The 11,611-nt window shown below is 39.3% G+C and overlaps 1 protein-coding gene across 1 annotated transcript in view; it reads left to right on the forward strand.

Moving 5' to 3' along the window:
- Window positions 1–9: 9 nt before the first annotated feature.
- The window catches only part of DCDC2 (doublecortin domain containing 2), a gene marked incomplete at its 3' end in the record, with an annotated part of 57,958 nt that continues 46,356 nt past the window's right edge, over window positions 10–11,611 (forward strand). Inside the window, exons 1-2 of the mRNA XM_010290765.1 lie at window positions 10–302; window positions 5,179–5,230. Of these exons, the coding sequence (XP_010289067.1) occupies window positions 10–302; window positions 5,179–5,230 (345 nt within the window). The remainder of the gene's footprint in view (window positions 303–5,178; window positions 5,231–11,611) is intronic.

Below are 11,611 nucleotides of genomic sequence, written 5' to 3' on the forward strand. Positions count from 1 at the left end.
CCACCGACCATGACTAGTCCTGGCACCAAGGCGTCCTGGCTCTCGCAGCCGATGGTGAAGAGCGTGGTGGTGTATCGCAACGGGGACCCTTTCTTCCCGGGGCGACGCATTGTCATCAATGAGAAGAAGGTGTCCAACTTCGAGGTCTTCTTGAAAGAGGTGACAGGCGGGGTGAAAGCACCCTTTGGAGCTGTACGTAACATCTATACCCCCCGGGGTGGGCATCGTGTCCGGCAGCTGGAGGAGCTTCAGAGTGGAGAGCAGTATGTGGCTGGTGGCAGGGAAGCCTTCAAGAAACTCAAGTGAGTGGCTACAAAGTAACATAAGATTTATGTGGAACTTGAATATCAGCATTTGTGGTTTGGCTCTGTGGCAATACTTCAGAGGAACCCCCACCCCTTTTATTAGGCATTGGACAAAGAGGACTTGAAAGCTGTGACCCAAGGAAAAAAGAAAGGTACTTTTAACAGATAAAACTGCAAAAGACCTTTAGAGGTGAGCTGTTGCCATCAGTCACACAGTGCCATCTCCTTGACATGATGGTAGAGGAGAAACAGCCCTTTAACCCCAAGGACATGCAGCAATGGCATGTTGTGATATGTGTGCTTAACTGAGGGGTGAGTGTCAGTATTTGTGCTCAGTGGTAACAGCTGTAGAAAGGTGGAGTGTTGACAGTCCTGCCATGAAGTTGATGAGCCTGAGAACTTACTTCCCAACACAAAAGGAATTTAATTCCTTTCTTGCTTATTTTAAAAAATTATAATATATTCTACCCAGCCATCCACCTCTTCATCACTTCATTTTGGGTAGGTATATAGCCTTTTTATGACCAAAATAGCTCAGTCCCTCCTGTTATTTAAAAGATGACTGTTTGCTTTCTTTTCCCTGCCTAAACACCAAGAATTAAGCTGTCAGTTTCTCTGTTTTCTAGTGAGTGACTGGGAGAGTATTGTGGAGATCTGGGCTTTTAGGTGTGTTTTCCAAGTGGCTCTGCATGTGATCAGTAATGGTTCTTAATTCTGGCAGTGAATTTCATGGTCTCAGTTGCCTAATTATATGTTTTATTCAGTCTTTGTAGGCATTTTTCCTACAGTTGAATTAAAAAAAAAATCTCACAATTAACAGTCCCATCTGGAGGTGGTTGGGAATTTATATATTAAACTACCAGCTTTACGGGACCTCACTCATCTTGGTTGTGTAGAGTTGAGGACACTACATTTTTCAGAAGAGCTCATGATGTTTCAGGACAAAACCCTGTGTGTAACAAACAGAATCTCTGTCAGCACTCTTGCCATTTTTGTCACTGCTTCTGAAGATTTATTGAAGCTTCTTGTGCTTCAGTTGCAAAGCTAAAGAGAAAGATGTATGACAGGCTAAATTATAAGCCCCTTTCTGTACTCTCTTCCATGTCAAATGCAGTGCTCAGCTCTCAAGAAAACTGTACCTTATCTTTTTGGTATTAAATCCTGTGATTCTGTGGCTTAAAGTTGTTAGTTGTCAGCCCATCATGTTTCACCTCCCTGAATGTGTTTTATGTTCAACAGACAGGCTAAAAGTAAGTACGTGTTTGGCATTAGCATGCACTGTGTAGAGAATTGGGCACTCTGAATCTATTTTGGGTGGGAAAAAGCATTTCTTTTTGTAATTTCATATTTTATGGTCAGAGTTTTATGGTGAGAGCTTTTCAGACTTTTAAGGTTGCAACATGCAACAAGATACCCAAGTATTTAAGGTCAATGAAGAGAATACTTTTAAGAAAAGCTAACCTAAAGGACTCAGTAAAAGCAGACTGATTTATATATCCCTTGATAGTATGCCATAGTCCTGTGCTGTAGGGAGGATGAATGGGATGACCGAGAACTTTTACATTTCTACATTCAAAGTTGGAGTTCTTCACTATTAATATTTATTTATATAGTGCTGTAAATGTTGGCAGTGCTTTTACAAGCATTATTTAAGACAGACTGATATAATATTGATCTTGTTCTTAACTGGGTTGTAGACAGAATGATAATTAGCCAGAAAGATTGGGGAGGGGGGGAGGGGGTAATTGAAAGGGATGGTTTTCTGGAAGGAATTGAAGGAATTAAAGAAAAGAGCATATGTTTGTGTGTGTGGCATAGGCAAAGGTAAAGCAGTTGCAGCTGTGGGAGATCAAAGCATCTGCCCTAAAGGATCTGAATCTGGTCTGATAGCAGCAAGAAGTTTGTACATTTCTTACAATTTTTTTGCAGTGATGCTTGTTGGGCACATTTATTGCTGTGATAGACTATGCAGGGCTGAACTTTGAAATAGAGGCTTGTGGCACTGATGTGTGGGAGCATAGTGGAAAGGAGAGGGTATCCAAGGAGAAGCAGAAGCCGAAAGTGTCATTGTTCGACTTTGAGCAGTGCATTTGTTTCCTCTCAGATGCCTTATATTGAGAACAGAATCTTTTACTTTCCTGTTCACAGTGAATTCTAGACTAAACTGTGCTCACCTTTAGTATGTGAACCTCTGTCGTTCCAAGCCCTGAATCTTAACATCTTCAGATAGATACTTCTGAGGGCATGTAGTCAATATAAATTGCTGATAAGTTTCATTTTTTTTAAATAAAAATTATCAGTATTTTAAAGTTCTGCTTTTAGAAAAATATGTAGAAATTTTCTTTAAAGGAAGGATTATTAGCCAATGTTGGGAATTTCCATAACATGTATCAAGTTTCCCAGCTTGTTTTGTCATTTACAGGTGTGCTAAGTGAATACAAGCTTTTTTTGTGTATATGCAGTGAGCTGTGTTGGTATATTGTAGTTGTTGCAGTTGTGAGTGAGAATGCACATTCGGGCCTGCATCCCTGTGGAGTTCTTCCCTGACTCTCAATTTCCTGAAAGAAAACTGTCTAGGCTGGAACTGGTTTAGATTTTTAGCTTTTTTCCAGCATGCTACTCTGCCCTCCTCCTTCCTTTGCCTATTTACTTGTATCTTGTCCTCATTGGTTAATGGCAGATTGTCCTCTCATCAGCAGTGTCTCTTTAAACAACACTGTAGTTTCATCACTGGCTCGGGTAGTCATTGGGTGGAAATATTTCTGCTTTCTTAGCCATGGGAATACTTTTGTAAAGTTTTTGGTCTGGGATTTTTTTGGGTGCCCTTATCTCAAGAAAAGCTTTTGGCTCTATTTAGACCGTTTCAGATTTGTAGATCCCTGAAATTTGATAACTGAATGCCCAGACCTCTGTAAAGTGAATTTAAACCTTTGACTATATATTTGCTTTTCTTTGTCAGTCCTCTTAGCTCCCCTCCAAGTAATTCACAGACGCCCAGAAAACAAGAATCACAGTCAGTAGCTGTTGTTATAGGCTGTTGAAATTGTTTTGTCTGAGGTGTTTATTTCTTTTCAGTCCTGCAGGCTTTTAAGACTTCTTTTTTTTTGGTCTCAAGAGAACTCGTTCCTTTTTACATGGAGAAGCTTGCAACAGTTGTTTTTGTTTGTTTTTAAACATGAGGCTTGGACACTTTGTTTTTAAACATGGTCCTATATTGCTACATTTACCTTTTTCAAAGCATTGGCATGCACTTTCAAGCATTGCCTGGAAGCCTTGCTATGTCTTACTGTCCCCATACACTGAAGCCTTGAAATCCATGTGACCATTCTGTGGTACCATGATAAAAAAGTGCCATTCCTTCAAAGAATGAACAATGCTTTTTCTTTCTCTCTCTCTCTCTTCCCCCCCCCCCCCACCCCTTGCCTCTATACCTTCATGCAGGTCTCATGAATTCTCAACTTTGGCCAGGCAGAAAAGTTTCCTCTGGCAAACAAATCTCATTCTAGTCATTAGCTACAAACTGGAAGGCTGCAGATGTATTATGGGCTCTGAGGTCCTTTGGTGAGCCTTGCACTGATGCTTGCCATCAGGTATTCCTGACATTCTCAGATAGCGTCTTCTAGTCTTAAAAGCCTGCCAAAGCACCTGTGGTTTCCCACTGGAAGTAGGGATTAGGGAGAACCTGTAACAAATGCAGGTCACCTGATGTTGGATTAGATGCTCCCGGTGTAGAATAGATGCTCCAGCCATTTTTGTTCTCACAGAATAGTTTGTGTTGGAAGGGACATTTAAAGGCCATCTAGTCCAACCCCCCTGCCATGAGCAGGGACATCTTCAACTAGATCAGGCTGCTCAGAGCCCCGTCCAACCTGGCCTTAAATGTTTCCAGAGATTGGGCATCTACCACTCTCAGCAGAAGGTGCTGAAAGGTGCTGCTGTACTGAGTTATAACTGCCCGCAAAGGTGTCTCTTCCTACAGTGCTGAGAACTAGAAACATCTTGCAGTGCCAGCAGCTTCTGAGAGCTGCATTTGTGAGAAGAGCTGCTCTCATGGCTCTCAGAGTGCTGACAAGGGAAAGGAGTTGGTGTAGTCTGGGTACCTAGACAGTTGCCTGTTTGCCGGTCTATGGGTTACTTATAGTTGAAGACTTATTTAATTCCTGTTGTTTGGAAAGGCAACATACAGTTAGTGTCCATCACTGTGTGTTTTAACTAACACTTTTGTGTTAATGCTTAATGTTTTTGTGGGAATATGTACTCTGATGAAGAGCAACATTATTCAAATAGATGTATTTTTTTTCTTGTCCAGTTGAGGTTTGTGTTTTATATATTCATAAAATAATTATAAAGATGCTATGGTTCATCACAACCAAGAGAAACCAGGATATACAGTGTTCAGATGTGTCCACATCCTATTGAAATACAAGTGGTGTAGGTCCTTTTAAACTTTAGCTGATGCCCTGGGTTAAACTTGGGTATGGAGGAAAGCTTTAAATCTATCAGAGACTTAGTGTGAGAAACTAAGAGGCAAGATAATGACTTTGAAAACTCTGGTAGGTTGATATTGTCCCGAGATTTATTAATCCACCTCACAGTAGTACATGAGCTTCTTTCTGACAAGGGAGTTATTGACAGTCTATCCTAATCACCAGTGACTTGAAGGTACATGGTTGGTTCTCCCCTGTGTTTTGTATTAACCCAGAGGGCTAGCTTTCAAGTTTGTATTAACACTCCATTAAAATCTTGAATTGGTTACTTTTTATGTTGAGGCATGGTGAATTTTAAGAGCTTCATGTATGAAAAAAGTGCAGAAATATTTGTATTGTGTAAGTTAGATGTTCTGTAAATAATCATTACTGTTGTCCTTCCACAGCTATTTGGACATTGGAGAAACAAAGAAAAAACCTGCTGAAGTCAATAATGAGGTAGGATGTCTGAAATATTTAAGAAGTAAACCTGCAGTTAATGTTAGTGACATGCCTGCATTTGTGACTGTTTTTTAATATATATTTATAATGTTTCATAATAATAATACAATTATCTAGAATTCTGAACATATTCTTTCAGTGATTATTACTCTGATTGCTCTGAGCATGATGCACTGATTGTCTTTGGCTCAACTTTCTCAGTTGCTTCATCCACTTAAAAACTTTCAGTAAAGAAAATCTCATGTTGTTATCACTGGATCTGGTCATAAACCTAAGGGAGATTTTTTCATGCAGAAAAAGATGGTGGGAATAAGACTTCTGGGAGTTTCTTCAAAACTTGGTATTTTCTCTGGAGAAAGGAAATTTTTGTTTGAAAAACTCACACTTAGTTGAAATGCTTTTCCCAGTCGTTGCCAGTATCAGCTGTAAACTTCTAACTAGTTCTAGCCCATAATTCTCCAAAGTCACCTGTTTCTCTTCAACAGTGCTATGCTGTAGCCTGAGGAGATAACGGCAGGCTTCAAAAAACACTATGTGGTTTTTTGTGAGACCCATGAGACTGCATTATTTTTACTGTTTTATTCTGTATGGAGATAGCAAAGATTTCCAACAAACATTTGAATTACAGATTCTGCCTGACAAGAAGCATCAGCTCACTATTTTTTCAATTGCTTTTACCTTGTGCTCTCATGCCAGGTTTCCAGCAATTTAATGGTTTGTGTAGCAGGTGTCTCCAGACAGTAGGACACCTTGTACTAAGAGACCCTCAAAAGTGAGGCCGTAGTGCACTGATGACATTTGCTGCAGTACTCGGACACTTCTTATTCAGAGGCTATGAAATATGACACCTGCATTTTATAAATGATCATAACTTTGTTACTCTTTTTTTTTTCCATTCAAGTGGGCACAATCAGCAGGAAAATCAAACTCAAGTCAGAGATTTGATTTGCTGCTACAAGTACCATATAAATTTACTCTAAACTGGATTTTTTTTCTGGTTTATTTATTTATGCAATTGACCAGAACATTACAGAGAGAGTTTTGTTGGTTTTGTGTAGCTATTCATGTCTCCCTGTTGTTTGGGTCTTTTTTTACAAAGGAAAGCGAACTATTTTAAAAAATAGGAAAAAAATGAATTAAACACTGATGAGGCAGCACGGTTTTACTGTGTTGCTGACGCGTGTATAAAACTGAGCAACATACCTTCACATATCCACTACCTAAGCTTTCCCATGTCTTTTATTCATAAATTCCATTGTTGACCTACAGAATTTTCTTGTTCTAGTCCTGAGTCTCCTCTGATCAAACTTTGTGAATCTTGCTGAAACTAGTTACTTGTGGTGTTATAAGGTGCACAGGCAGAGAATCAAGTAATTCATCTCACTTTTAATTGTGATCTAAGAAAGATACCATAATTTTGGGGGGAGGCAAAATGTTTGTACAATGGCAATATTGCACTTATCTGAACCTTCAACACATAAAACATAATTCTGAAGCAAAAACCCCACATTTGGATGTATGACCAGTCTTCACTATTTTTTCTGAACACCTGAATGTGTGGATAGCACCACATTTTATGCTAAAGCAGTGTCTTGGTGAGAAAGAAAATTATTCTTGCATATCCAGAACAAGAAAAATAGAACTTGAGAAATTGCTTCTAGTTATCTCTGAAAATGTGATAGTGTGCATTCACTATCATGTGTGACTCCTGTTAATAGTGTGCAGTGTGACTAATTCCATATGCCCTTTGCTGAGAAGGTAGTTGTCTTCATGGAAGACTCTTAACCAAATCTCCCAATACTGCCAGTTATCAGGACAACCACAGGCTTGCTACTTTAAGGGTAGTTTTAAGGCTGATGATTTTGCAGCAAATACTTAGCAGATTTTTGATATAATAGAAAATCTGTGCAGTTGGAGAAGTAGTTGTAGAAGTTGTGAGTTTTTTACTTACAGTTGCATGTTTGGTAAGAGAGGCTTCTATTATTTCTTCTGGAATAAGTGCTCACTGTATATGAACACTTTCAGCCATCTCTCAGTGCTTTGAAGTAAACTGGTATAAACCATCCATTATCTCAGCTTTCTTTCTTCCTATTTGACTTATGTTTTCAATCTTCACAGTCTCTGTGGAGAGCTTAAATCCCCATGTTGCGTTTAACCTTACGTGATTAATTTATTTGAGGAGTCATAAAAATGAGATGAAACCTAGTAATAGTCTACAGATTTTTTTATCTGGGCTTATGAATAACACAATTGTTTTCATGCCTTAATCGTTTAGTCCTAGGAATGAACTTTCAAGGGGCTAGTAACAGTTTTAATGCCTAAATATATTTATGTTAAAACAATTTGAGGAAGCAAGTTCTGGTTTTACTTTTTTTGAGCATTCGCTTAGAAATCAAAAACCTAGATGGTTTGGACCATCTAGGACCAGGAAACCAGCATATTTTTGATCATTCGCTTAGCAATCAAAAACCTAGATGGTTTGGACCATCTAGGACCAGGAAACCAGCATTATTGCTACATTTTTATTCTCTTTGATTCTGCTGGATTTGCATCAGCAAACAAAAAAAAATCATGTTTTTCCATGGAGCCTTGTAGCAACCTTTGATGCTAGCCTACAAAGGTGCTTTGCTTTCATAAGGCATTATTTTAGATTGAATTTCAGAAATAAAATCCTCCCTGTTTGTTTCATTAGAAGAAGAAAAAAAAAAATCAGTGTATGTGTGAATAACAACATTGCTAAAGAGAGAAATTTATGGCTCAGTCCTGCAAGTTCAGGATGGTGTAGTTTATGAATTGTCTCAAAGACTTCAGTAGGAAGATTACCACGGAGTTATGCACGTACAGAGAAATTTGTGGGTCAAGTCTGAGTTTCTAGTGTTCTGGTGAGCTGGGGTGAGAGGAGAAGGAAAGAAATGAATAAAATTATTTGGTTTATTATTTGGCTCACTGCAGCTTTGCAGGCTTCTTGCAGATCAAGGACCAGTGTGCTAGGTGTTGAATAAAAGCTCACTGATGGCCATACAGGCAACTCCAGGCTAACATCGCGGTGCATTTTCAGACTGATCTTTACCAGGGCAATTCCTGCTCTCTTTGTGCTGGTGCTGAGCTCCACCTCTTTTTTTCATTCCTTCCTTCCCTTGCTTCTCTTCCTTCACTTCCTTTCCTTCCTCTCTCCCCTCCAACCCCTCAAATGTTTTTAGAACACAGTATAATTTGCCAGGGCTCCCACATTAATGCTCTGGATACCAGCCCATTCTCATGACCTCAGTAGTGCTGTTGTTAGCTGGAGCCTGGAGACAGCAAAGACTGTTCTTCAAGCATGCTCCTGGGGATTGCCTCCCACCTTTCTCACCTGGCAGCTGGCCTTGCTCTGGCCATGGCCTCAAGGGTGAGCAGTCACAGCAATAAATGGCCTTGTGCCACAGTACTCCTGAGTGCTGGTGGTGCATTTGGAACTGGTGCAGGACTTTTTGTTGCCCACAGGAGGAGATGGTCTTAGAGCTGTTAGAGCTGGTTTCCCCTAGACCAAGTCTTGGAAGCACATTGATGCTGGCCTGGTGGTGATGACAATTTTTCTGTACCTGCGTAGTGCCGTATATCAAGGATCTGAAAAATTCAAAAAGGTAGCACAGAAACAGTATTTGAGAAATTAATGTTCAGTGATTAAGGATGCTATCATCATGCTTAGATACAAGGGTATCAATTCTGGTTGTATGAAGCACACCTAATTTGGCATTTCCTACCTCATGAGTGTTTCTTGGGCTGGGTTTTTCTCCAGTAAAACGGTTACAAATATCTATTTCTGATTCTGGTTAGTGAGGAGAGAGGCAAAAGGAAGAAAATCTTATGCAGCAGCTGTACATTCTGTATTTGTATGCAGCTGTAGGTTTTCTTTTGTGTATGTTAAATTGCCAAATGTTTGACATCTGCTTTTGGATGTTTTTTCTTTAATGTTATTCTTTGAAGGCAGCTTCTCAATTGCTTTAAATTTACATGAAACTAGAAAATGTGTGTCAAACTAGAATTAAATAAGAAAAAAATCATGCTCAAGACAGTGTAAATACGGTGACCTACATTCAGAAAGAAGAATAGTTAGGAAATGTAAAGCACTAAACCCTCTTCTCACTTTTCTCATAGAGTGACAAGACAGAAAAGGTAGTCCATCAGAAATAGGTTTCTCTTCTTTACTGAAATCTCTGTCCTGGTGTTCCAGAGAGGGGAAAAAAGAAAAAATTAAGGAGAGTTCTCCACCTCATGTATTCTGGGAACTCACCTAATAAAGTCCTTTAGCATCTGTTCTTGCAAGGTGCTGAGATTTAACATTTGGGAACAGGTTCTGTCCCTGATGAGAGCAATATTATTTCTCTCTGTTATGCCCTGGTTCAGTTTTAGCTGGAGCTTCTCAAATACCATGGTCTGTAAGTTGCACCTTACTGTGCCTGACACGTTTGGAGCTAACAAGGGTTTACGGGTAGTGAGCACTTGTGTTCTCTCTGTGTCCTCTACAGCTGACAAGAGGAGCTCTGGGGAAGGTTTTATCAAGAAGGTCTTAACATAGATCTGTTGTAACAACACAGCAATGAACCAATTATGTAATGTTTTATAATTCATTAAGCACTATCCATCTATTTAATGTGAGAAGTGGAACATGCAAATAGCTGTGATTGTCTGTAAGATGGGTTAGGCTAGTTTGAGAGGACACATTTTTTTCTGTCTAAACAGCTTTATAGATGTTTATAGATGAGGGTCTATACCTCTAAATACCTTAATAGTATCAGTAGCTGCTTTCACCATAGGCTGTCTTCAGTGAAAGATAGATGAGGTAGAAAGACAGTATTACATGTCCCCCATGAGTAGTGTCAGCATCCAAAAGCGCATAAGCAGAGCAATGCAAGAAAGCTTGTATTTCTACTTTTTTCCAGTGTATCAACTGCATATAGCTGTTTAATTTCAAGGGCTTTTCTTTTAAAAATAAACATTGTTTTAAAAATGGTTGAAGTATGACAGTAATAACAATGCTCTTAAAATCTTGCAAAACAACTGTAGTCCTGGTCTGTAAGTCCGAACCATCAGAGTTGCGTCTTCTAAAAAAAATTATTTTAAAAGCCCTTAGTCTTTCTACTGCTGATATAAATCAGGTTTCAAGGTGGTCTTCAGTGAAATAATTTCATTATCAGTTAGTATTTCTGATATCAATGGTAGATTTCTTTAATCCAGTGTCTAGTTTCTTAAAATCTAATTTACTAGTCTAAGCCCTGCAAACAATGGAAATAAATGGGTCAAATGCTCAGATGATGGAAAATATGTATTTTTATTGACTAATCTAACCCAGATACGGACTTGAAATTACAGCCCTATTCTTCTGGGTGAAGTTTTGTGTATAGACTAGTGTCAGTTTAGGATGGTGAATGAGGGACAGCCACTCTGATATCCTGTTGCAGGATGATATAATTTGTGATAGAAGCAAAGTGCGTGAAAATGATACTGATGAACAGTGCATGAAAATGATACTGATGAACATTTATTAAATGTTTCTAAGCAGCAGGAGTTCCAGCAGTGTCACTTCAGGTGATGTCTGAAGTTCAGTGATCATTGACTTCAGTAGACTCTGAGCTATGCCTAGGGCCTGGAAAGAGATAGGATGCTGTTGTTTTTTCAAAAATACCAATGGTAGTTGTGGTACTTTGTCATTGGATTTCAAAGATAGTTAGATGCCTTGATACCAGTTTTGCTTTTGCAAATCTTCCTCAGACTGTCAGACATACCCATGGGAATAGTCCAAGAGAAAATTGATAACTGTGCAGAAGAAAGGAAGGAGGTTAGAATGGGAAAGGCCTGCAAGATCCTTTTCACTTCAGAATATGTCTGCAATTTGTTTAGTTTCATATTAACACCTGATAAATGTTCCCTGGTTTCTGAGATAATCTTGATGCAGTAACATCTGAGCAATTATCAAGCACATTCGCACAAGTTATCTCCTGCTGCATGCTGCTAGAGCTAGTGTGATTTGAAAGCCACATATCTGTCTGTTCTCACTTCATCTGCTGTTAAGTGAGTTGGGCACTTCCTTGCCTGCTTGCACCTTGATCTCCTTAGCTATAGGAGCAGTGCAGCTGTTTAGGAAAAGCCCCTTGGTTCTCGTGCTGCTGTAACACCAGATCAGTGTGCCACTCAGCTGATTTTCACAGTGCCACAAATTCACTTGACTAGGAGTGTGCATGATGTTCAGAAGGGTGAGCTGCAGGTTATGAAGAGGGAGAAAGAAAAGATCAAATCAGAGCTAAAGGCAGTGAACAGGAGTTGTGGAGAGAGAGAGACTGCCTGTATGAGAAAATTTGTATCTGGCTCAAGTGTTTTACTGACTTGGCAATACTCTTT

Source organism: Phaethon lepturus, unplaced genomic scaffold, assembly GCF_000687285.1.
Source record: "Phaethon lepturus isolate BGI_N335 unplaced genomic scaffold, ASM68728v1 scaffold8247, whole genome shotgun sequence".
Taxonomy (NCBI): Eukaryota; Metazoa; Chordata; class Aves; order Phaethontiformes; family Phaethontidae; genus Phaethon; species Phaethon lepturus.